General features: G+C 42.0%; 1 protein-coding gene across 1 annotated transcript in view; it reads left to right on the top strand.

Annotated features, from left to right (window-relative positions):
- DAB2 (DAB adaptor protein 2) overlaps positions 1-27,510 on the top strand; it is a 55,247-nt gene that overhangs the window by 8,164 nt on the left and 19,573 nt on the right. The window contains exons 2-4 of the mRNA XM_040977487.1: positions 24,047-24,239; positions 25,128-25,267; positions 26,053-26,151. Of these exons, the coding sequence (XP_040833421.1) occupies positions 24,149-24,239; positions 25,128-25,267; positions 26,053-26,151 (330 nt within the window). The 5' untranslated portion in view covers positions 24,047-24,148. The remainder of the gene's footprint in view (positions 1-24,046; positions 24,240-25,127; positions 25,268-26,052; positions 26,152-27,510) is intronic.

The raw sequence follows: 27,510 nt of genomic DNA, 5'->3' as shown, positions 1-27,510 counted from the left end.
CCTTAGGAGTACACCTGCTGAGTGTACTGAATTGGTACGAGCGTGAGTAGGAGATGGCAGTAGGTACTACAGGCTAGGATGCCAATGCCCGAAGACACAGCATGTCGGTGTATCTGGCGAACATCCCTGCACAGCACGTGGTAGGCATATGACTCTAGAGTCTGCAGTCTGGCTAGGGAGGAGTTTGAGTATGCACTTGAGTGCAGATGTGGGAATTGGACACTGATGCATGATTTTATACAAAATTCAGAATGCTAGGAGGCCATTAGGGAAATTCTACAAAAACTTGCCTGTAAAGAGAAGTCAGTTACAGTGCAATGCCTCAAAAATATTTCCATTGCACCATTTAAAGAAGACGGGAAGAAGAATTTTTCCCTGCAAAGCTTTTTGTTTGTTTGTTTTGCAGTTTGGGTTTATTTAATGAGAAAGTAATAGGAGGCGGGGAGGCAGAGAGAGAGAAGGAAGAATACAGAGAGAAAAAGAAAGAATATATTCCATCTGCTGGTTCACTTTCCAAATAGCGCAGTATCCACAGCAGAGCTAGGCTGAAGCCAGGAGCCTGAAGTTCCAACTTGATCTTCTGCATGAGTAGCAAAGCCTTAATACTTCAAATACTTGGTATCTTGTCCTGCCTTTCCAGGTAGGAATTTGGAAAAGAAGCAGAATAGCCAAGGCTCTTGTATAGCATGTTAGCGTGGCAAACAGTGACTTGACCCACTGAGCCATAATGGTAGCTAGCTCCCAACAAAGAATTTTCCTTACTTGTTTTGTTTTGTCTGGCTTTTTTTTGTTGTTGTTGTTGTTGTTGCTTCATTTTGTTTTTCGGCGGGGGAGTGGGAGGTGTGGAAAGTGGAGACAGAAATATGTTTCATCAGCTCATTCATTCCCCAGATGGTTACACTGCCAGGGCTGGGCCAGATCGGAGCAAGTAGCTTCTTCCAGGGCTCCCATGTGGGTGCAGGGACCCAAGCCCTGAAGTCTTCTGCTTTATCAAGCCATTAGCAGGGAGCTGGATTGGAAGTGGAGTAAGTAGGAGCTTGAACAGACACAACAAATGCCAGTGCTGTAGACACGGGTAGAGTGGGTCAGGCAACAATACCAGCTCCAGTATTTTAAATAAATATATTAACATATGCGTAGACAAGATGGAAAAAGAAACAACTATGAGTGGCCAACTTGTCAGGAACAATTTATATATAAAGTGGTGAGGAGGAGGGGTGTAGAGTGGCAATGAGGCAAGGCTGGGAGAAATGCTGAAACTCAGGATATGGTGGGAAGGGAGAAGGGGTATGAAGTTAAAGCATAGTTAAGGAAAAATAGAGGAACAGATATTTGCCTAATTCAGTAGACTTGTGAATAATGTAAGAGAAAACCTGGGCCCAGCACAGTAGCTTAGTTGCTAAAGTCCTCGCCTTGCATGTACCAGGATCCCATATGGGCACTGGTTCTCATCCTGGGAGCCCCGCTGCCCATCCAGCTCCCTGCTTGTGGTCTGGGAAAGCAGTCAAGAACGGCCCTGCACCTACGTGGGAGACCCAGAAGAAGCTCTTGGCTTCTGGCTTTGGATCAGCTCAGCTCCAGCTGTTGAGGCCACTTGGGGAGTGAATCGGCAGATGAAAGATCTTCCCGTCTCTCCTTCTCTATGTGTATCTGACTTTCAAATAAAAATGAATAAATCTTTCTTTAAAAACGTAATGAAAAAAAGTTTAAGAGAAAATCTTAGCTTCAAGCTAAGCTGCAGACAACACCGTAGTGGCTTTTAGGCATATGCATTACAAAATGAATTCTATGATTCTTTTCCCAGTTAGCATCTAGTGAGCAAATGGCTAGCTTTCTACACAAGAACTCTTTCATGGAAATGATGGGCACAACCATGTTATTATAGGATCTGAGCTCATGCTTCCTGCAGCAAACTGTTGTGGAGGGCCGAAACTATCTGGGATGCTGATCAAGACCATTTTCTTGATGGGGGTTGACATTAACCAAGCGCTACCTGGTATTCCCCGGGTAATACTCTGCTGTGAGGTAGTGCTCTTTAACCAAAGCCAGCTGTGGGGGCCCCTGCTTACATTTTCATAGGATTGTTTCATGAAATGTGAGATACAGTAGTTTGGCCTGATCAGAAAGCGATCTTATTGTATTCTTATAAAAGCTGGTCATTTGGAGTGCACCAGACCTTGTTTGGGTCCAGGATATAGACATTCACGTCTCCTTGGAATTCCTGACTCCGCTGCAGAGGCAAAAGGGGCCACATGCACACAGTGTTTCCTGCTGGTGTTTATGAAGAAAGTGTTGATTCAGAACTTTGGATTTTAAGATAACTTTGCAGGAAACATCACGGATCCTCTTCAATGACTTCATGCGTTACACAATTCTTCCCGTCCCTCTGCAACTGTCACGCAAATGCTCTCTTAAATTGTAAAATGGTTACAAGAGACTTGGAAGCATTAAACATCCCTCATCTCACTTGTATTTAAAACTGTCTAAGAAGTTAATTATCCCTTAACAACAAAATTGGCATCTTTCTGAGGTTGGTACCAAAAACAATTTGTATAGAATTTCCTTAAAACAATCCTACTCAGTATGCTTTCTCTTACTAAATCAATACTATTAATGACAATGAAGCTTTTCCTTCAAAATGTTTTGTAATGGTTGTGTCACCTGCTTTTTCTTTTTCCTCTACCTAGACTGTAACTCCCGTGAGGGTGCAGACCGTAACTCCCATCACGTTATTCAGAGAGTAATCCAGAGTGTGGTACGCAGTAGGCAGTCAGTCAACAGTAACACCGTGACTGGGGGAATGAGTGACACAAGTCACCCTCATTTGCAATGTTAGTTGCAATTAATTATGGAGAAATCAGTGGAAAACTTCACCTTGCTTTATCATCTGTTGCTGTATTACATTTCTGAGTCTGCCCCTCCTGCCCCACCTCTTCAACTGTAACGTTCTGTATAATGAGCAATAACCATATGTTCTGCTAGTTTATATCTGCTCAGGGCCAGAGAATGGTAGACAAGCTGTTACTGAAATTCACCAGATGGTATGGTCTACCTAACTCTCTGGCTTTACTTCTACCACTGGAGAAGCTGTTGTGCCTATCTACATCTATCTGATCTGGAGGCTGTAATCAACTGTAATTTTTTTCAACCAAATATTTCAGCATTATTTTCTGGCTAGTATTTCACCCAAGGAGAATTCCTTGCTTTTCCTTGGTTTTTCCTTTTAAAAATATGCACAACACTGTGCCTTAAATAAGAAAATTTGAGGAAAATAGAGGAGATCTTTTGACTCAAGAAAGGATAACCAAATCTTTTGGACTTAACACACATTATGCACAGATTCAAGAAACCTGCTTGTTAGATTTGCCTATGAAGCTGTAGATTAGATGTGCTATGCAGGACCAGCATTGTGGCTCAGCAGATTAAACTAGCACCTGCAGTGCTGATATTCTCTGTGGGCACCAGTTTGAATCCCAGCTGCTCTGCTTCAATCCCACTTCCTGCTAATGTGCTTGGGAAGTCAGCGGAGGTTGGCCCAAATAGGCTAGATCCCTATACCAACATGGGAGACCCAGATGAATCTCTGGCTTCCACCCAGCCCAACCTTATCCACTGCAACCATTTAAGGAATCAATCATCAGGCAGAAGATTCGCTCTCTTCTCTCTTTCTCCTTCCACCCCTCCCTCTTTCTCTCTCTAACTCTTTCAAATAAATAAATCTTTTTTTTTTTTAAAGAAAAGATATGATATCCTTTGCACTCTTTATAATACTGAGGTTAGGATATCAATTCATTATTGTGTGTACAAACCCCCACATGGTAATGACCCCCAGGCTGGAAGATGTTCAAAGAGTAACAGAAAGCAGATTTTCTCTAGTCTTACTTATTATTTGTTTTAAAATGTATTATTACATTTTTAGTATAGCAAAAGCTTCTTTCAATAGCATTTGATAGGCAGTTAATGATGTCGCACCTGCTGGTTCACTCCCCAAATGTCCCAGGCCTGGATAAAGATGATGCTAGGCAACAGGGGATCGTGTATGTCCTCCGTGTGGGTTGCAAGAAATCAAGCACTTGGCCCATCCCCTGCTGCCTCCTAGAGTGCGGTAGCAGGAAGCTGGATCAGAAACTAAGGCATGTCGAGCTGGGGCTTGATGAGCTGCACCACGGTGTCCACATAAAACAATCTGACGGCTTTTAGAATAAAACAAAGCATGTGTTCTATGGATAAGTTATTCAAAAATGTATAAGAAGTAGTAATTGTTCTGTCATTCTACTTCCACTCTGCTTAGCCACCATTTTCTTGGCATTGATCTTTGTAGATTCTAATTATGTGAAGAAATGTATAAAATAGGAACATGCTGTATATCCTGCTTCAAGCAAAAAACCATAAAAACAGTATTTACATCAACAAAGTTAACTTTTGCAAAAGATTTTGGCTGGGCCCAGGGCAATGGTCTAGTGGCTAAATAAATCCTCACCTTGTGGCCACCAGGATGCCTTATGGGCACCAATTCATGTCCTGGCTGCTCCACTTCCTATGCAGCTCCCTGTGGGGGATGGCCCGAGGCCTTGGGGCCCTGTGCCCATGTGAGAGACCCAGAGGAGACTCCAGGCTCCTGGTTCTGGATCAACTTAGCTCCAGCCACTGTGACCACTTAGGAAGTAGACCAGCAGACAGAGGATCTTTCTCCTCTTTGTGGATCTACCTTTCCAATAAAAAATGGATGAATCTTAAAAAAAAAAAAAGGTAAGATGATTTTGGCTATTTTTATAATTTTGCTATTGCTTATATTTTAAATATCATTTTATTTATGTAAACTTTTTTGAAGTGACATTAGGGAAGTCTCTTTTAGGATGAAGTAGACCTTAGAATGAAATTTCTAAACTAGAAGGGCCTTTGATTTAAAAAAAATATATGTAAGACACTTTGTTTATTTGATGTTTGAGGGTCACTGAGCATCCTAGCTCAGCAAATGGGGTAACCTTGGATCTAACATTTGAGATCGCTAGACCTTAACCTTTCAATGAAAAGGCTGTTTTCAGAAGATTAGCCAAGTATTTAAATGAAAGAAACCAACTGTGTTGAATCAGTCACTCAAGTGGCAGACCCCTGTATCTGCCATGCTAACAAAGCTATGTGACTCTGATGCCACATCGCTGTGCTCAGGCTTGCTACCCCCACTCCCAACCTCCATCACTGCTTAAAACCTTAAACTCAGTCTTCTCAGTACTAGACAAGATTGAGTCCTGTAAATGCACCCTACTGCGGCTTGATCTACCTTTCGGCATTTTGCTGGGTTTGCCCTGGCACAGCCTCTGCATTCTAGCAAAGCTGACGTGAATATCTTCCATGCAGTGCTGTTGTTTCTTCTTTCCCAGATGTATTTTCTGGCTACTGCACATCCTACCCATAGTTTGGAAACTAGCTTCATTGTCTGTTTTGTCTGTATTGTTCTAAAGCAGAGAATGTCAAACGTGAACCTCAGATGTGTCTGAGATGCGGAAGGTTGCTTAGTTTCAACTTGCTCACTAGGCATGGTTTAGCCCTTCCTGGAGAATTAAAAAGGAGAATCTTAGCATCATGCCTGGTAGAGTAAGTGTTTAGTAAATTTACCTTTTACAAATACAATATTCCCTCTAAAGATTATTTTCTTCTTCTTTTTTTTAAAGATTTATTTATTTTTATTGGGAACACAGTTATACAGAGGAGGAGAGACAGGAAGAGCTTCTGTCCAATGTTTCACTCCCCAAGCGGTCGCAATGGCCGGAGCTGAGGGAATCCGAAGCCAGGAGCCAGGAACTTCTTCGTTTCTGGGTCTCCCATGCAGGTGCAGGGTCCCAAGGCTTTGGTCTGTCCTCGACTGCTTTCCCAGGCCACAAGAAGGGAGCTGGATGGGAAGCTGGGCCACTGGGATTAGAATCAGTGCCCACATGGGATCCTGGCGTGTTCAAGGTGAGGACGGACCTTAACCACTAGCTATCGCGCTGGGCTCCTACTTTCTAAGGACACTTTTTAAGGAGTCTGCTCAACTGTGCATTTCCCTGTCTGCCTGACTCTGCTCTCACCTCTTCCTAAGAGTGCTCATCTTCTCAAAGACTGTGCTCCATTTATGTTTTTCCCCCTGCAAGAATATAAGCCCTGTAAGGAAACAGATCTCCATTTGTATCAGTGATGCGCCCCAGTCTCTAGAAGGATGACATGTGTATGGTAGGAATCTAGATTTATTGCATGAATTAATTTGCTTGTCAAGGATGAAAATTTATTTTCTACTTTTAAGGTGTGAAGTGGCTTGGAGCAGGAAACAACCACAAGACCCCATGTGCCCTGAACCACAAGACTGTCAGTAGCTCAAGGCCTTTCTCGGTGTTCTAATGTTCAAGGCCTTGGAAGAGAAATTTAGAGTAGCCAGCTAGTGACTTACCATTTATAGAGTCATACTGGCGAGGCACTGTGTAAAATTAGATATTATGCGTCAACAAGTATGGTATTTATTTTTCCCCTTGAAGAGAATGTCTAAGATGGTGATGCAGATATAGAATGGAAATAGGGAGGGGAAGGTGGGTGGAGAGCAGGTGTTTGGTACAATACTTAAAGACACTGCGTGGGGTATCTTCATCTCATGTCGCAGTGCCTGGGTTTGAGTCCTGATTCTGCCTCCCATTCCGGCTTTCCCTCACAAGCTCTCTGGGAAGCAGCAGCAGGTGAAGGCTCAAGTACTTGAGCAGGCCACCCACTTGGGAGACCTGGATTGAGTTTCTGGCTCCTAACTTTGGCCTGGGTTAGCCTCAGCTGTTGCAGGCACTTAAAGAGTGAATCAGCAGTTGGAAATTTCAATCTATCTCTGATTCTCTCCCTCTGTCCCTCTTTCTGCCTTTCAAACAAATATAATAAATATAAGAGGTGGGGGGGGGAATGAATGAAAGTTATGGTAAGCGACCTCAATGCTGGAGAGAATGAGAAGAAAATGTTATCTACATCCCACATTTAATAATTAGCCTTAAAAATAAGCTTTGATTGTTTTAGAGGGAATAAACAAATTTATTATTTTCCTCTTTGCTTTTCTTGGTGGAACTAATTATTTAAATACTTCTATTGTATATTGGTTAAGGAAAATATGGCTCTATTTAAAAAAAAATACCATTGCAACAGTAGACATTTTCCTGATTTCAACTTTCACTGTAGCATAATGCCTCTGTGGGGTGTGGAAGAGCTTGAACACTATTTTTTGAGGATTTGTCTTAACTTTCTTGTCTGCAATATTGAGTCTTTTTAATAAAGATAGGATTAGGAACTTAATAGTGGCTTTCAAAGAAGACTTGTCTGTGCATAGAGCTGCGCAGTTCAGTTAAGGAAACAAATGATCTAATTGCATTTTCTAATGGTAAAAATCGCTGGAAAAGAGCAGAGCCACCAGGGAGTGAATTCTTCTAAAGCTTCAGGAACAAATTCAAACTATCTTTGCTCCGTGGCTGCAGCAGACACCATAAAGGCGGGCAGCACAGAGCCCCTGTCTAATCTCTCACGTACTTCCCTGTTGTTCCGAGGCATTAGGGCGTCTGTGGCTGAGCGAAGGCAGGTTTTGCAACAGGTGATTAGTGGTTCAGAGAACAGATGAGACTGCACGAAAAGAACATAAAATCTATTGAAAACAAATTGCTCAAAGATTACATTTTTTTGAATCAAGGAAGTTTTCTTTATAGGGAGTAACTGGTGTTGGCATTCTTGTGTAGTCCAACCAGAAGCCTTTTGTGGTTGGAGATTATATATATATGTATGTATCTTGATTAGAGATATAGATCTTATAAAGGGTCTGAAATCTCAATTGAAACCAAGCGAAGTAGTATACCCTATGGCTCCATTCCTATGAGATTTTACTCTCATGGGAGAACCTTACAAATGCCAGAGTGCCGTCCCTCTCATCAGTCATCTTACCAAGGTAATGGAAAGTAAGGAGAATGCTGAGCACCCCTCAGGCCTGGGCGAGGAGGGACCCTCATCCCCTCTCCTCTGCTTACTCTGGAGGAGCCTTGCAGTTAGCACAGACTCCTGCTGTGGAATCAGCCCTTGACAGTTTCAGTGATTTGTGTTAACTTTGGAGTGCCAGGGAGCTCAGGTTTGCACATAATAAATGAAGAAAAGGTGTACTCCTCATCATAACGTCTAGGTAGTATCCTGAGAGCTGGAAGATAACGTCACAACTTGTTTTTGAAGCTCTTGTTTATCTGAGAGGCAGAGAGAGGGGTGAGAGCAGTAGGGGGTGAGATCTCACCTCCTGTTTCCCTCCCTCAATGCCTGTTGTTCAATCCAAGTCTTCCTTGTTGATTCTTGAACTATCTACTGCCTCCCAGAGTGTGCCTTAGCAGGAAGTAAAATCAAGGAGCAAGGTCAGGGATCAAATCTGGCATCTTCAATATCTGATGTGAGTGCCCCAGCTAGCCTTAAAACTGCAGGCCAGGGCCCGATGCGGTAGCCTAGCAGCTAAAGTCCTCACCTTGCATGTGCTAGGATCCCATATGGATGCCGGTTCTAATCCCAGTGGCCCCACTTCCCATTCAACTCCCTGCTTGTGGTCTGGGAAAGCAGTTGAGGATGGCCCAGAGCCTTGGGACCCTGCTCCCTCATGGGAGATCTGGAAGAGGCTCTGAGCTCCTGGCTTCAGGTCAGCGCAACTCTAGCCATTGTAGCCGCTTGGGGAGTGAATCATCGGACGGAAGATCTTCCTCTCTATCTCTCCTCCTCTCTGTATATCTGACTTCTCAATAAAAATTTAAACATAAATCTTTTTTTAAAGATGTTATAGAAACTGACTTCCTGTAAACTTCTTTATATTAGGACCAATGTTTAGTGTTTGGGGGTCACATAGGGGCGGTTTTTCCGGAATGCAAGATTCTTTGAATTATTCTTCCAGACTTAATAGTGCCTGTATGCCAACTGTTTTTTGTTTTGTTTGTTTTGTTTCTTTTTATTGGAAAGACAGATTTACAGAGAGAAGGGTCTTGTGTCTGCCGATTCACTCCCCAACTGCCTGCAATGGCTGGAGTTGAGCCAATCTGAAGCCAGGAGCCAGGAGCTTCTTCCAGGTCTCCCATGAGGCTGCAGGGACCCATGGTTTTGGACCATCCTCCACTGCTTTCCCAGGCCATAAACTGGGAGCTGGAAGGGAAGTGGAGCAGCCAGGACACGAACTAGCACCCATGTGGAATCCTTATGTGCAAGGCAAGGATTGGGCCACTATCGAGTCAGGCCCCTGTCTGCCAACTTTGTTCATCTTGTACTTACGCAGCAGCAACTTTTTAAGAGATTTTTATTTTTTTTTTATAATTTTAAATAGAATTTGAAAAAAGTAGGCTAGCTGTTTTAGGATTTTTTAAGATTTTTCAGAAATGTTCATATTTGTGGCAGGATTACTAAACTGCCTTGAAAAGCAATACAAGTTAGCAGATTCAGCTATTTCTCTTGTGTATCTGAAGTTTCTCTTACTCTCACTAGGGATTTTTTAAACATATCAATCTATCTAATTTGGCCCAAGACCAAAGTAAGCAAATGACCTTTACAATATTTTGTCTGGAAGGGCTGTCCTAGCTTTTTAGATAGCATTCTGGAAACTGCCTAACTTTCAATACTCTGGGACACTGTGTTGGAAAGAGGAGCCTGGTTAAAGGGTTGCTAGCTTTTTGTAAATGTAACTTCAGCAAATGCATAGAATAGCCCTTGATATTTTTTAGATGACTACTTTTCCTCCACATTATTTGAAAGTAACTTAGTCTGCTAAGGAAAAGGCAGCTAAATCATGAAGAATCATCTCTGACTGATAATTGCTATATTGTGCATGGAAGACAACAGGAAACAGCAAGCAATTTTTAGAATAATAAATCATTTTAAACTATTGGGGCCAGTGGGGTCACCAGCATTCTTGGAGATGAAGCCTCAATGTCCTCTTGGCTATAGCTGTCTTACCTAACTGGAATGGATCATATCAGGCACGGCACTGTGTGAACCAATGGCAATTCTCTCCTGGAAGGCTAATGTCAACCTTAAACTGAACACCAAAACAAAAGGTGCATTCTACCTAAAAGGGCACCTCAGACATAGGATGTAGCATATTTAAATCAGGTAACGTCACTTGTTCTTGTACTGAGTCTGTGTTCGTAATGTTTGTGTGGTTTGGGCCTATATACAGGCATAAAATAAGAAATAAGTTCCACCTGTCTATAATATACTTACTGCACACAACCCACCCTGACTTCCCAGTGCTGATGTTACAAGGCAGTTGGATTCTTCCTCCTTTAAATTCTTGGAAACACATCGTATTTCTGAAATATGAGTCACGGAGAGGTACAGCAACATTCAAACAGTGACTTTGAGGATTATATGAATGTGGGGCTCTGCCTGAGAAGCCAAGCCACACTGGGATTTTATATAATTCAGCCAGGCTATTAAAGAAGAAACCGAATATCAGGCAATATTTCTTGCACTGGCTTTGGGAGAAGGAAGAGTTTAAGGTTACCTGACTGTTTTTAAACCCACCTGATGTGTTGTCATAAAAGAATTCTCCTAGCATATGTTGCTCTTCAATTCTGGCAGATGTTGAAACTGCACATGCTTCTAGTAATGTGCTTTCTTTAATTCTTCTAAGATCTTGTATATTTGTGCAATAACTGCTATAATGGTACTCAAATAGAAAGGGGGGAAGCCTCTAACGGGATTTAGGGGACTTGACATCACAAGTAAAGTCGCAGAGGGACTCAGACGGGTGTCATCCATGTTGACTCAATGCAGTATAACTTCTTATAGTTACAAAAAAGCACAACTGGATGTGTATTTTAGGAAACAAACAGGTACGATTTATTTATGTGACCTCACATAAATACTAGCTCAGAATTAGGAAAAGCAGTTGCTTTTGATGGAGATAACCAATCTAACCTGGGAAGGCTAGACGTAAAAGTAATAAAATACTTGCTAGTCAGTTTGAGTAAGTGTATGAAGAAGGCTGTGTAGTGGCTGCGAATTAAATGGTAAAATAACTGAATCTTTCTCATTGCTCATTTGCATTTGGTGATCTTTTTGTTCAATGAACAAAAATAATATCTACTGTACGTTTAGAGGAAAAGTCAAACTCGTATGTTTGCTGTGTTTTTGTATCAGTGCTACAGTGCTTCTCCAAGAAGTGCTCCAAAGGCTATGCACTCAAAAAATTCTAAAGGCTTCTGTGTCACTAAAAATATTTTTAAAGTTTTAAATATTAAAAACTAATTGCTCTTTCATTGGAATACTTTCCTCCCTAGAATTAAGAATGAGAGAAAAATTAAAAAGTGCAAATCTTCTTCAACTTAACATTGGGAATATATCCTGTATAATAAATTAGTAAATTAAAAATCACAAATCTGAAATGCATTTAACACAAGCAGTCTTCAAAAAGTCTATCACAGTATTAGGAAGACACTGCATGAATTTCAAAATTATTTTGCATACAATAAAACACTTGAGTCCAGCACAGTAGCCTAGTGACTAAAGTCCTCACCTTGCATGCACACATCTTCCACTCTGTCTCTCCTCTCTGTATATCTGACTTTCCAATAAAAATAAAAGAATTTTTTTAAAAAAGTCTCTTAATTATATTTTTGCATATAGTTTTTGAAATAATTGTGGTTGCCTAACCTCCCAAATCTCATAGCTTAGCAACACAGTACATTGTGGAGTTTTTTGTTGTTGTTGTTTCCACTCAGATTGGCAAATTGGGAGGTGTGACTTGCTGCTACTACTAATGCTGCGAGCCATGCTGCCTGTGGCTAGCTTGGTTAAAGTTCAATTTCTACAGAGTGTATTGTTGCTTTCATGCTATCTAATTGAACAAATTCGAGCTATTGATGGACATTTCCATTTTTTTTTTAAATCCAGTCTTCCTTCCATGTGCTTTTATGTTGTGATTTCTGGTTACTATCAATTTCAACGCTAGAATTACTAGATTCTGGGAGGACCCGTTCTGAAAGTCACTGTGGCATGGTGGTTCCTGCTTTATCATGGCTGCTAGTGCAGATGACTGTGGCCACTAAGACCTGGTGACCTTCACATACTGGGGAGTGCTCAGATGATCAAGGCAGGTGCTGCTCTGGCCGGTCCTGCAGCTGTGTACCAGGAGATAGGGACAAGTGCTCTTCTTGGCTGGGTTCAATGAGGACCCAGACAACAGAGCTTGCTTGATGTCCAATACAAACAGCCCACCTTCTGCCCACGAGGACTTTTCCCTTGGTTCCCACTTCCACATCAGATACTTCAGTCCCTTACCCATATTCCAGGATCTGGCTTACGGTACAAACTTGCCCACTAGGTTTCCAGCCACCTTGGAACCTGCAATATGAAAGGAAGGGCAGACTTCAAGTCTCTCCCAATGTACTAGCCCCCTAAACAGCTAAGTTATACTTTCCCTTAACACAATGAATTCTAATAGCCTTTCCCCAAAATTAATGGTAATCACCCATGACTCCTTGCATAAGTGAGCAATAGAAAATAGTCTCAGTATAATAAGCAATTGACATGGAGGTTCAGCATCCACTTAATTATGACCTTGTTCTCAAGAATGCAGTCAGTCTGTCCTCCTGACATGGCTTCTAAGGGTCAAGCACAAGAGACAGCAGCCAATAAGGAAGTAAATGCCAGTGTTGGAGGCAGGGGAGGTACCAGTGCCCACTAGCCCCTAAATGCAGAGCTCTGTCAAAGATGTGTTGAAACATTCTTTTCCATGTCATCTCGTGCCTGTCACATTGCCACAGCTCACTTTTAAGTACTTCCTTCATAGCCTGGTGAAACCAAGGCAGAGAATATTCCAGATATTATTCAATATAAAGCCATGACAGAAATGTGATTTTCGAACTTGTTCTCATAAATCCAAGATTCAATGTTATTTCATTCTCTTGGTAAAATGATTAGGAGAGATTGTTGGTTTCTGGTTTTCCTTTTTCTGTTCGCTACTCAACAATGAGGGGAATGTCAGTTTCTTATCCTACAGTGATTGGCTGTGAAAGCTAAATATTGTGTGTCCATATTCACAGAAATTTCATGTCACCAAAAGGCTGTCGAGATGTCCTGTCACTACCCTACTTCTGTGTTAGTGGAAGTAAGGGATCTAGAATCAATCCTTCACGTGTGCCTTTGTTCCTACACGTATATTAACATTTACTTGGTTTTGTCAAGAAGATAGTGTACACTTTTGAAGGTCATGCTATTTTTTCCAACTCTAGTGGAATCACGTGTTGAAGCTAATAGCCATTGCACTGAAACAATTGAGTAAAGAAATGATCTCAAAACTCATCAAAAACAGTATTACAGCTCAGCTTGTGACACTTGCAATGAATTGGGTAATACTGCCCAGTCTAGAGAAAAAGGCCCTTTATAAAAATCTCCGTAACACTCCAAGATGATGACTGTTTCTGAAACGGTAATAGGAGATAGTCCTAGTTTAAAAAGTTATTTTAGGAACGAAATGGATGGGACTGGGTATGAAACTAAAGAGGTCATAATGAATTTAGAATAGTGACAATTTCTAACCTAAGCACTCAGACTGCATATCATGTTTTATTTTTTTTTTAAAGACTTATTTATTTATTTATTTTTATTGCAAAGTCAGATATACAGAGAGGAGGAGAGACAGAGAGGAAGATCTTCTGTCTGATGATTCACTCCCCAAGTGAGCGCAACAATGCCGATCCGAAGTCAGGAACTTCCTCCAGGTCTCCCACGCGGGTGCAGGGTCCCAAGGCTTTGGGCCGTCCTCAACTGCCTTCCTAGGCCACAAGCAGGGAGCTGGATGGGAAGCAGAGCTGCTGGAACTAGAACCAGAGCCCAAATGGGATCCCGGCTCATTCAAGGCAAGGACTTTAGCCACTAGGCCACGCTACCAGGCCCCATGTTTTTTTTTTTTTTTAAGATTTATTTTTATTATTTTTTATTGGAAAGGCAGATGTACAGAGAGGAGAGACAGAGAGGAAGATCTTCCATCCGATGATTCACTCCCCAAGTGAGCGCAACGGGTCGATACTATGCCGATCCGAAGCCAGGAGCCTCTTCCGGGTCTCCCACGCGGGTGCAGGGTCCCAAAGCTTTGGGCCGTCCTCGACTGCTTTCCCAGGCCACAAGCAGGGAGCTGGAAGGGAAGCGGGGCTGCCGGGATTAGAACCGGCGCCCATATGGGATCCCGGGCGTGCAAGGTGAGGACCTTTAACCACTTGTGCCACCGCGCCGGGCCGCCATATCATGTTTTAAAAGAAAGACAAAGGCTAACCACTGAGTAGTAGAGAATGTACTGAAATTAATTTAAATTCTTTTTCTGTGAGTTGCGTCTCAGACTTAGATGCCACTTAGCAGAGTCATTCAAAAAGTTCACAGGAATTGAAAGCTAACTTTATTTTGCACAAAATATTTTGACATTTATATAATACCAATTTCCTGAATGTTTTGAATACCTCTTGAAGCTTCTGTGAAACCTAGGTTTGCTATAACCACAGCTAACATTTGCTAAGTCCTTTCTATCCTAAGCATAGAAGTCTCTAGCTAAGTTCTTGATTTTTTTTCCCCTGAAATGTCATTAAACTCTAGCTGCATTTTATAGCTGGACAAATGAGCATTGGCTCCAAGTTCCCTCAAGCCTTAGAGTTGTAAGATGCTGAGTCTCAGGCTCCTGGGACTGCTGTGAGCTGCTGTACTCTGTACCCTCTGACCACTAGTAATTCTCTGGGGAACTCTTAACATTGATCTAACTTGGTTCCACCAATAGGGGTGAAGATCTTCAGTCCAGGCTTTGATTTGCCCTCTTGGTTCTGCAACATCTAATCCAAGAGTTAAAAGCCATGGTATGTGCTTACAGTAATGCCTAACTTGTATAGAGATTGACCTGAATATGTTCTGTTTCTCCAGTAGTGTCAGCAGTTATAAGAAAATGATCTAACGACTCTTTCAGGGCACATTTCCCATCTCCCAGTCCCTGGCTAGACAGGTGGCACAGATCTTGCTGTCTTCTGTTTGACCTTTGCAGACAGGACAGCCTTCCCGACAGTGTAGGAATGCAAGGCCTTGAGGGACAAAGACTGTGCATATATTATCAGAAACAGCCTGAATCACCTATATAACATGTCTTACCATGTCCTTCATGCTTACAAGACTACTTTGAAAATGGTGATGAAGGCCATTTTCTGCCCTCTTGGACCTGAGATTTGTCTTGAAGGTTAATATTTCACGTGTCCTAATTTAGCTCTTGAGCTGAGGTGGGCATAAAATCCCAAAGGACAAGGAAGCACATTTCTGTCCAGTACAAAGTCCTGGATCCGCTAAGCAAAGATGTTTGCATTGCTTTGTCCTGGAAGCTCCTTAACTCTCTTCCCTTTGTCTATTTTACCTGACTTTGTTTCTGAAAAATTAACTGATATGACTAAGTCAATGAAATTGGCTTTACTGAAAGCAGCTTTCTTAAACACAGGGTTAAGTCTGTGAGGTTTAACCCAAGAAAAAAGACAAGAACAACGTTCACTGAAAATGGGAAGACAGACTCCAATTGTACTTAGGTTGCTGAGTCCATTTCACTCACCAGATCAACACATTCTATTTTCTGTAGGGTTTCCAGGGTAAACAGTTGTCCATAAGTATGCACAGAGGATTGGTTTGGGAGACCCCCTGAGAAAAAACAAATTCTTGGGCCAGCATTGTGACCTAAGCCACAGCCTGCAACATCGACATCTCATATGGGCACAGGTCTAGTGTCTGGCTGCTCTGCCTGTGATTCTGCTATTACACCTGGGAAAGCAGTGGAAGGCCCAAGTCCTTGGACTCCTGCGGCCACACTGGGGACCCTAATGAATCTCCTGGCTTCAGCTTGGCCCAGCTCCACCTGTTGTGGCCATCTGGGGTGGGGGGGTAGGTGAACAAAATATGGAAGATCAATCCTTCTCTCTCTCTCTCTCTCTCTCTCTGTAATTTGATGCTCAAGTTCCATATATAAAATGGCATATTTTTTGCACAAAATTTTCACATATTTTTCTGTGAATCATGTATAAATCACTTCAAATGTCCAGTTCAATGTGAATGCTATATAAATATTTCTAAATTCCACCTCCCTTCTTTTTTATTTCTGTCCCTTGATTTCCTTTTACAAATTCTTGCTCCAGGGGCTCTCAATATATTCTATACAATAGTGAAACAAAACCAGTCTGTACATATTCAGTATAGATATAACATCTTTCTCTTGTTTCCTGTGCGTGGTTGGTTGAAAGTATGGTTGCAGATTCCTTGGATATAGAGGACCAAATATATTATTTGTCTGTTTGTCCTCTCCTCCTTAACACTAAAAGGAGAGTCTCTGCCATTTTTGGAATGATGATGCCAGTAAGTCCTTGATTCAAATATCCCTTTGGCCAGTGTTGACCTACTGTATATTTAGGAAAGAAGGTATTGGGAGTAAGAGGATGGCTGGAAAGCTGGTCATGGCATTGCTTCAGAACCCTGGAATTCTTTCCTATCAATGGAAAGCACCAACAGGTATAGGAAGGTAGCAGTCAGTATTTTTACAACAGATCCAAAACTATTCATTGTCCACCACACTGGTTACTCCATGGGTTCAACATACTAGATAGCTTGCATGAATCACTTGAAGAATTAAACAAGCTCTAGCCGCCTTTATTAGTGCTGAGGGCCTAGTCATCCTGGAGTGACTCATGCAGTCTTCCTGTATGTGAGTCCTCCCCCAGACCCTTCTCAGAAACCAAGAAAGATGTTGCAAGCTCCAAAAAATCTCTCCTAGTCGTGTGATTCCATTACTGTGGGATGGGGAAGCCCCCGCATTCTTTCAGAGAAGTTTTTTATTTGTCCAAAGTCCAGATTACCAGTTATCTTTGCTCCCAGGGAAGCTGATTTTTCTTGATTTAGCAGTTTCCTTGACAATCTGCTGCCCTACAGGAGTGAGAAAAAAATGAAGACTATGAGAAACTCGAGATTTTTCTTCACTTCCAGATACTGTATTTTATTTGCCTTTTCAGTTTTCTTTTATTTTTAAAAGATTAATTTTGCTGATTTGAAAGGCAGAATGACAGAGAGGGAGAGATATGCAGAGAAAAAGGAATCTTCCCTTCTCTGGTTCATTCCTCAAATAGCCACAAAGACCAGGGATGGTAGTCTAAGCTAAAGCCGGAAGCCTGGAAATCCACCCAGGTCTCCCAGGTGAGCCAAAGGAGCTCAAGTACCTGGGCCATCTGCCACTGCCTGCCCAGGTGCATTGTTAGCAGGGAGCCAGATCAGAAGTGAACCAACCAATGCTCAAACTGGTACTTGGTTTAATGGGATGCTGGTGTTGCAGGTGGCAGCCTAACTGCTGGCACCTCTTCTCTGGTTCTGGAGAGACAAAATAGCAAAGTAGATATGACTAGGTGAGAAACTCTTTGAGCAGCTTACAGTTTATATTTGGAGGCTTTATTTTGTAATCCTCACTTCACAGGGACACACAGCTCTTCTGCTTCCTCATAAGCTTTTGTGCTCCAAGGTCAGAAGGGCCCCAGGACTAAACCCGACAAAGGCAAAATTCGATTCTTCCTCCTGTTCTTCCAAGCACGAGTTCCCCTTGTAAGAAACTTACAACCGTAGTGCTTAAAAGGCGATTCCATGGCTTCATGCACTCTGCAGACACTCTCTTCTCCAGTGCCCCAGTTGGGAAGGAAATCAAAGATATTAGAGCATTGGGGGTCCTTGGGTCACATTTCCAGGCCTAATCCCTCCCAAAAAGTCAATGTTTTGTGAGATCTTTCTGAGTTTTATGAGTACAAAGAACAATTGTGTAACATTGCTGGTAGGATGAAGTGGATTTGGCTGTTGACTGTGGGATTTATATTGATCTCTACAGGAGACTAAGCCTGGAGGAAAGCCTTCGATCCACCATCTATCTTGCATGATAACTTGAGCGTTTGAAAGGCTGTGGTAAGGGATTTGCTCTTTGAACCTGGGGAGATAGGTGAATGCTTGCCACTCGGATATATTCTCTTTTTAAAAAAGATGTTATTTTTAAAAAAGATGTTATGTTATCTTTTAAAAAAGATGTTATTTATTGGAAAGGCAGATATACAGAGAGGAGGAGAGACAGAGAGGGGGCTCTTCATCCGATGGCTCATTCCCCAAGCGACCGCAACAGCTGGAGCTGAGCCAATCCGAAGCCAGGAGCCAGGAGCTTCTTCCGGGTCTCCCACATGAGTGCAGTGGCCCAAAGCTTTGGGCCCTCTTCAACTGCATTCCCAGGCCACAAACAGGGAGCTGGATGGGAAGCGGTGCCACTGGAATAAGAACTGGCGCCCATATGGGATCCTGGCGTCTCCAAGATGAGGACTTTAACTGCTAAGCTATCGCGCTGGGCCCTTGGATATATTCTTAACTTGATATATACATTTGTTAAAATCTTTCAATAAGTCTTGACAACTTCTTTTGTGATGAATTTTTCATTTGCGTCTTGGCATCTATGGACAGATTCTACATTTTAAAAAAGTATCTGAAAGAGTTTTAGAGAAAGAGAAAGGGAGAGATAAATATGTAGATATTTTCTATTGTCTGGTTTACGCACCAGATAGCCACAATGGCCTGAGGTGGGTCAGCCTAAAGCCAGAAGCCTAGGACTTCTTACAGATGTCCCACAGAGGTGAAGAGGCCCAATCACTTGGGCCATTTTCTGTTGATTTCCCAGACATATCAGCAAGCAGCTTGTTCAGATGTGGAGCATGCTGGTCTTGAACCAGCACCCCTGTGGGATGCTGCAATGCAGGAGGTTGCTTTATCTGTTATAACACAATGCTAGCCCGAGACTACATTTGGGTCATTTTTGGGAATCACATATTCCATGGATGTATTTTCAGTTATAAGGGCTATAATGGAGACCCACACTTGAATTCTGTAAATCAGTATGTATCCATTTTCCTCATGGAATTTATGGTAAAGGAAATTTTTCTTCTTTGCTTGCCCCTGTTCCTTGTAACTGCTCATTCCGGATAGTAAAACGATATAGTCGAAGAAACTAAATACCTTTAGAGCAATTCTAGTGCTGTGAAAAGTTCTTATTAGGTGTCTGGAAAGAGGAATTTGATTTTGTAAAACCTTATACCTTGGTAACACCGCTCACCTTAGAACCCTTCCGTTCGGCTCCATTTGCCAACATCAGATTGGACACCTGGTCTTAGCCTTGAATGTTAGGGTCTGTTTTATATGGTGAGATACATGTGACACTGTTCACTTCTCCCAAGTCCCTCAAAATGCTTTGTAGCACTTCTCACATCTCTTTAACATAGTCTCACATTATAATAAAAAATTGCAATAAAGCAAGTTATCAGGCTTCAGGATAAATAATGAGGGGAATGTGTTGGAGCACAGTGAATCGGGCTGCAACTTGTCATATCCACATCCCGTATCGGAATGTTGGTTTAGGTCTTGACTACTCCATATCCAGTCCAGCTTCCTGCTCCTGCACTCTGGGAGGTAACAAGTGATGCCCAGACTATCTGAGCTCCTGCCAACCACCTGCGAGATTGGACTGTGTCCTTGGGCCCCTGCTTTTGGCCCATCCCAATCCTAGCTATGGCGGACATTTAGAGAATAAACCAACTGATGGAAGATCTCTTTCTTACTCTGCCTCATGTTCCTCCTCTGCCTTTCAAATAGATGAAATTACAAATACTTTTTTAAAAAGATGGGCAATGAACTCTTCTACTTGGGTTAATTTTTTAATCAATGAGCCCACATCTGTTCTGCACTATTTTGCTGAAGCTGTCTACCTACGCATTGCTTTCTTAGAGATTTATCATTCAACAAATGACCACAGTGGCTGGAGATAGGCCATTGTAAAGCCAGGAGAATGGAGCTTCTTCTAGGTCTCCCCCATGTGAGTGAGACCATTAGCAGGGAGCTGGATCAAGAAATGGAGCAGCTGGGCCTCAAGCTTGTGTCACACCCCCAGCCTCAATATGGGATGCCAGTGCCACAGGTGGTGGCCAAACAACATACCAGTTCCAGCCCCCAGAAGCATTTTTTATCTGCATCTAATATTGATTTAATATTGACTGAAGGCATAGCTATACACACACAAACTATAACCTCCATAGAAAGTGTTTTAGTTTTGGGATACATTCTTACTGCTCTTAGAGGAAGAAATCACACATGAATATATCAAAGTACATGCATTCAGTTTTGAAAGCCAAAACAGTAAGGTCTTAATGAATTAATTTGAAAGACAGAGAAACAGAGACAGAGATAAACCAATTGCTGGTACAGGACCCCAGTGCCCTTTGAAGCTAGGGATCACTAGGCAGAAGCTAAGAGCAGGAAACTCAATCTGGTTTGTGTGTGTGTGTGTGTGTGTGTGTGTGTGCGCGCGCGCGCATGCGCGTATGTGTGGCAGGGGCCCCACCTGCTGCCTCTCAGGTGCACAGGAGCAGGATACTAGAATTTAGGACACAGACAGAATAAGAACTCAGGCACTCAGTTATCAGATTCAGTCATCTCACACAGCATCTTCACTGTGCCAAATGCCCAACCCAGATATAGAGTTCTGAAAATATGAGGATTGGGGTTTAAATGCAACCCATGAGGGAACACTAAGGAACAGTTCTTTAAACTGAAAAAATGTGTTACCATTGTATTGGTTGGAGTTCAGTTTACATTTGTTATTTTTAAGGTGCTTAGTACTTATTTAACCCAATATAAATTTGTTAGCTTGAAAACTAGGAGAATAAAAGGAGCCAATCAGGAGACATGGGCTGCTACTCAGACCTGTGAGAAAGGGATGCTGCTCTGGTGCTAATGCCTGTGGCCCTGTTCTGTGGCCGAGGAACTGAAAGGAAACAGCAGAGTTCATGCTGGCATCTCCAAGGGGAACACAATAGATCCTGTGAGTGCAGAAAGCGCATCACATCGGGACTTAGCTGTTCTTGGAGGAAGGAACTCTCACCGCTGGGGCGAGGAAGCTCTGGCGAGTTACACTCATATGGACTTGTATGTGAAGCAAGTGGAACCATGCAAGTCGCTTGTGCAATTGGGCAGTCTCCTTTTGGCACCGCCTATCGGCAGACCTCATGTGCAGCAAAATACAGAAATGTTATGTTATGAGGGATGGAAGGAAAAGCTTTAGAAAGAGGTATTACTTTAGGAACAAATAGGTAACTGGGCTATAGAGGATGTTGGGAAAGCTCAGAAAAGTTGAGCATGTATAGAATCCGTTTTTAAATTGAATGTAGGAGAGAAAGGAAATGAGGCTGAAGACAGGAACAAAATAGTTAAGAACCTCACATACTGAATACAGAAATCTAAATTTGTATCCTAAATACTCAAGTGGAGCCCACTCAGCATTCAACAGAGAGCCTCTAATTGTATTCTAATACTTAGAAAATCTTTATTTAAAAAAAAAAACATGATCAGGCCAATTCTGCAAACAGAATCTATGCAGTAAAGATTCAAGCTTGCCATAAGAGCTACCCACCCCCCCCCCCCATTTTTTTTTAAGTTACAAACAAAAGTGAGATTGGGGTAGGACCAGAAGAAAGTTCAGAAAGTTGCAGATGTCTGATTCATGCAGTAGGACAGCCCTAACAGGATAAAAAGCAATGCAGCTGGGGTGGGGGGGGGGCAGGAGGCCAAGAGCACAGTTGAGGGGGATAGTCTCTTGCAGGACAGAGAACATGAAAAGGCAGAAGCAGGAGGCCATCAGCCTGAAAATGTTTAACTCAAAGGTCCATGAGAGGATGGTCAGAGTGCTCCTGGATCACAGATCTAGGTAAGATCGGACTGACTTCCTTCCTTCCTTCCTTCCTTCCTTCCTTCCTTCCTTCCTTGCTTCCTTCCTTATAAATTGAAGGCAGTGAGAGATTTTTCCAAATACCCACAACAGCCAGACTTGGGGTCAGGTGAAAGCCAAGGGACAGGAAGTCACACCTGGCCTCCCATATGGGTGACAGGAACAAGTACTTGAGCCATCACAGATTCCTTCCAGGGTACACATCAGTAGGAAGCTAGCATTGGAAAATGAACTAGGGTCTAGGAGCTAAGCACTCCAGTATCAGATATGGGTGTCTTAAGCACTGTAGAAGTTTCTGGTCCCTATGAGAAGCTTATAAAAGAAAGAGCTCCACTGAGAAAGGGGTGGTGGGGAAACATATGTGTCTCCTTAGGTCAGAGTTTAATCTCGCATCCCAATGTTAATGTGGGTAAATGCACATTTGATTTGAAATGAAGTATCCATAATTAATAAAGTAATTCTGGAACTGAAATTAGAAATGAATCTGGTAACAACTAGTAGATTTATGTGTCATAATGCAAGGAACTAGATTTTGGAACAGCGAAACCAGTCGTGGCATACAAAATACAGGAAGCATATTCATTTCCTAGGGTTAATGTAACAAATTATCCCAAACATGGTGGTTTAAAGCAAGAGGAATTTACTCTGTCACCGTTATAAAGTAGGAAACCCAAGGCTTGGTTCCTTCTGGAAGCATGTATAATTCCTCTCTTGCAGGTGTTGTCTTTCTCTGGCTTACAGGTGCATCAGTCCAGTCTATTCTGCCTTTGTCTTCGCATAGCCTTCCCCTCGGTGTATCTCTGTTTCTAATCTCATTTGCCTTTCTTTTAAAGGGCACCTGTCATCTGTCCCTAAATTGGTGATGATCTTGTCTCAAGATCCTTAGTTTGATGATAACCAAAAAGACCCATTGCCCACAAGAGGTTATGTTCAAAAGTTCGAGGGATTAGGATTTGGGCCTATTGGGATGGGAGGTGTCACTACAGATGTGTAATAAAGCGTCTTTGTAGCTAGAATGTGGTTTCTAAGGTGAGACTGATTAAGGAGCCGTTGAGTTGCTCTGGCTTCGAGCCAGACAGTCTGGGTTAGAAACCTGGTCCTGCAGCTTAGAAGCAGTAAAACCTGTGCCTTGGCTTTTTCTCTGGAAAATGAAACATACTGTATCATAGTACTCACAGGGCCACTAAGACTCTTTCAGAGTGAAACAAGTACAAGAGTAAGTAACTCAGGTAAGTCCTGAGTTCATGATGGCTTAGAGTCTTCCACTGTGTAAGGTTTTTTGTTTTTTGTAAATATACTGTCCCCCCAGCTGTCCACAGTCAGGTGTCTTTGAAATTTACTGGTAACTCTCCAAGCACAACAATTCATGCAACATTAATCATACACAGATTATACATATATATCTGTATTTAAAGGCTGCTAAGACTATAAAAAGTTTATTGCTAAAACCATTTAAAACTTCATAGTAGGTGAGAATCAGGACTGACCTCTGCAAAGCATGTTGATAGTTATGAAGCAAGTCAAGCATAATTTTAGCTGGCTTAGTAAAAATTTGAAACTTTGGGCTAGTGTTGTGACAAAGCAGGTAAAGCTGCCATCGGAGGCCGGCATCCTGATGGACAACCTTTCATGTCCCAACTGCTCCAATCCTAATCGGGCTCCTTCTAATGGCCTGGGAAAGCAGTGGAAGAGGACCCAAGTGTTTGAGCCCCCATTGCTCACATTGAAAACCCAGGAGAAAGTTGGCTCCTGGCTTCAGCCTAACTCAGCCCTGACCATTGTGGCAACTAGGGAGTGAACCAGCCGACAGAAGATCTCATCCTCTATTTCTCCCCCTTTCTCTGTAACTCTTTCAAATAGATAAATATTATCATAAGGAACTGAAATTCGCAATGCACAATTTCAGTGGCCAGTTGCAACCTTTTCGTGCTTAGCATTCAATCTTGAATATATGATTTTTATGCTTAAGTTGCTGTATAAACTGCTTAGCCAGCTAGTCATTATACGTTACCAGACATTAAGTGCTTAAAGAAAAACCTACTTAGCATACTCTTTACATTTTGGAAATTACAAAGGAAATAATCCTACCTACTCCGTGGTTTCAGAGACAAGTCCAACAGAGAAGAAACAAAATGATTTCAAAGAACTACAAAAAGGAAATCACTGGTTGTAGGTTATCAGGACGCAAAGTATGGGTTTACTATGCTCTGTTTTTGTTATACCTCTAAACTCTGCCTACAGGTGTCTGTTCCAGCTTATGTTCATTGGAGCCATCTCCATTGAGGACCGTCTGTTGGCACTAAGTTTCTTCTGGTGCTGGGGTTTCCTGCCTACCCTCCTGCCATGTCTAACGAAGTAGAAGCAAGCACAAGCAATGGTCAGCCTGATCCACAGGCAGCTCCGAAAGCACCATCAAAGAAAGAGAAGAAGAAAGGTATGGAGGGATCCTCTCGGTCCGTGGAGGGAGCAAGGAGTGGTTATGTCAGGAGAACTGTGAGGTGGGGGTTGAAGGTTCCTTCTTGCTCCCACCTCGGTTTACTCTGGAGTTTTCCTGAACAGAGGAGTGGTACCTTCTCAGAAGAGGCTGCTCCATTCCACAGTGAGAGAATTTATCTCTGCAATAGTGATTGTACAAAATGGGCACTACTGGAAAACATTTGCAGCTTCTTGTTCACTTAGTAATGGAATCACCAATTGCTACAGGGTTGTCTTCTGGTAGTCCACTTACTGCTTTGCTTTATACCATTGACTTACAAAACTTAAGATTCTATCTCATTAGACTGTCCTCTGAGGCTCCACAAGAAGCTGGAAATAGTCTTTTGTCATTCATAGTTTGAGGATATGCTGTGATTTTCTTCCCTTTTACTATTATACTTGTAAGAAGTTATGAAGATGAATTATCTGTCTTAGTGATTTTCAAGGGAGTTTGCTTACTGGAACTCCCCCTGCTTTATTGGAAGGAAATTGTGTGGCTGCTTGTTTTTCTTTCATTAAGAAAATAGAGCTTATCCTTTTGACATTTTCTCAAAACCTTAAAAGGTTATGATGAGAAATATCCCCAACTTCCACTTCTAAATCCCATAACTTTCCATGATTTAGTCAATTTTTTACTTCTAAGAGTTTTGTTTCTCTTTACCGCAATCCCATCTGCATTTATGGAGTTTGATTGTGCCAAATGAGGTCAGAATAAAACAGGGTAGGGTATTGTGTATCTGATGATTATAGTATAGCCAAAATTTATACTGCTCAACTGTGGATCCATACGTGTATTTTGTCAAGCCTAGATCTGATCTTACAGTTTTTGCTCTGTTTCTATTCTCAGGCTCTGAAAAGACAGATGAGTATCTCTTGGCCAGATTCAAAGGTGATGGTGTAAAATATAAGGCCAAGCTAATTGGCATTGATGATGTGCCAGACGCAAGAGGGGATAAGATGAGCCAAGATTCTATGATGAAACTAAAGGTAAAAGGGAGAAGAATGCTCCATTTGTGGCTTAATCCAATGTCAAATAGCATTGTCTTATGAGAACATATTTACCTGCATCTGTTATTTGAAAAAAAGAAAAATGTGTGTGCTTGTAGATTGGTCCAGTCAAACTCATGAACTGGTTGCCTGCTTGTTCTAGAGACCTAACTTAATCAAGCACATCAGGGGTTTAGGAGCCTTTTCAGTCTGGGAGATTTGATATTTGAATGAACCAAGTCTATGTTTCCCCATTCCATCACTGAATTATTATAAAAGCTGTGCACAAACGTGCATTTTTTTCATCCCACTTTTACCCTGTTTTAGAACTGGGTAATGTTCAAGTAAAACTCATAACTCCACCTGAAAACATGTTAAATGTGTGAGACCTTCCGTTTCCTTTTTTAATTTAAAATTTTCAATAATATTGTTAGTTTGGGAAGCTAATGAAATAGATAATGATTGTTAAGTAACGTAAGGCTTAGAAGAACATCAAGTCCTGGACCTTCACGTCAGGCCCTTGCTTCCTTCTGTGCCTATTCTGAGGTCAGGATGATTAGAGTGACTTGTCCAGCTCATTGTAATTCATGTAACTAAGACATGTCCAAGGGCCAGTGTGTTTAATTCATCCTATTTATTGTGTTTTATGAAAGATGTCTAATTTTTCTGTAAATGCCAATCCAAGCTGAAAGCAAAGCTAACTGTCTCTGAATGCTTTAGTCTTAGAAACAGGTTAGGTCCTTTTTCTAATTAAATATTTTTTTCCCATCTCTTCAACCTATCAGGGGATGGCAGCCGCTGGCCGGTCTCAGGGACAACACAAGCAAAGGATCTGGGTCAACATTTCCCTCTCTGGGATAAAAATAATTGACGAGAAAACTGGGGTAAGAATTCACACCCACTGACACATACCTGACCGGCTGAGTCTGACCAACAATTTGCTACTCCAATTTCACCTTCCCTTTTTCTCAGAGTTCTGTGCAAAAACAAAACAAAAATAGCACTTACAAAAATTACTTTTCCAAATTAGCAGACATAATAGAAGGCAAGGAGTCAATGGTATTTTGTTTTGAAAATCATTTCCTATAGTAGATGTGACTCTGCACCTATAAATACAGGTATACTATTGCTTTTAAATGGGCATTTGTTTATTGGACATTTGGTTATATAAAATTAGATTTAGTCCCTACTCCTTGTTTTTGATGTTGCAGGTTTTAATTTATTTAAAGATTTACAGATTTATTTATTACTTTTTTTTTTTTCAAAATCAGATATACAGAGAGGAGGAGAGACAGAGAGGAAGATCTTCCATCCAATGATTCACTCCCCAAGTGACCACGAAGGCTGGAGCTGAGCCATCCAAAGACATGAGCCTGGAGCCTCCTCCGGGTTTCTGACGCAGGCACAGGGTCCCAAGGTCTTGGGCCGTCCTGGACTGCTTTCCCAGGCCAAAAGCAGGAGCTAGATGGGAAGCAAGGCCGCCGGGATTAGGACTGGTGCCCATATGGGGTCCTGGTGCATGCAAGGCAAGGACTTTAGCCACTAGGCCACCACACCGGGCATGATTTTATTTTAATATGTTAATTATGTGAATTTACCAGCTTACCTACAGAAAACATTACTCATTACATCTAACTTTTTTCCTTCTTTTCCCTGCCTCCTCATCCCACAGATATAACCCTATTCTATTTTTCCCCTATTCTATTTTTACAGTTTCTATTTTCTGTTACATATGAACAACTATGCTTTATTGTTTTTGAGTCTTATCCAAAAGTTATCAATCAGAGTCTCATGGTCTTTTTTTTATCTCCCCAATAGATAATCATAAGGTTTTTCCACGGAATGTTGACTTTAGCTCATTTTCATTGCTCTGAAACACTGCTATCATGTGAAAGCGCTGGGGGAGACCCCTAGGCACTACCCATCCTTTCTTATAAATACCCATTATCTAACATCAGAACCCTAGGATGCAGGTACCTCAGTGCATGCTTGCCAAGCCAGCTGGTTCTCAAGGCCACAGACACCATTGGCTTTATATTTCCTTCTAGTCTGCCAGCTTTGCTTTGCCTGAACCTACCAGGGAAAGGTGTCAGGTTTCTCTAGCATTTTGTTTCTCTGAAAACCTTTTAAAGATAGGCAATATAAGCTTTGTAGCTGCTTTCAGCATTGGAAACCCAAAGCCCAAGGCAAGTTCTGTCACTTAGAGAGATCCTTGAAGAGCTGAACCCTGGGTGGGCATGTGG

The sequence above is a fragment of the Ochotona curzoniae genome, unplaced genomic scaffold (genome assembly GCF_017591425.1).
Source record: "Ochotona curzoniae isolate NIBS_2020 unplaced genomic scaffold, NIBS_Ocur_1.0 contig_2754, whole genome shotgun sequence".
Lineage (NCBI taxonomy): Eukaryota > Metazoa > Chordata > Mammalia > Lagomorpha > Ochotonidae > Ochotona > Ochotona curzoniae.
The sequence above is the reverse complement of the archived record's forward strand: the minus strand, read 5'-3'. Positions and strand labels throughout refer to the sequence as shown.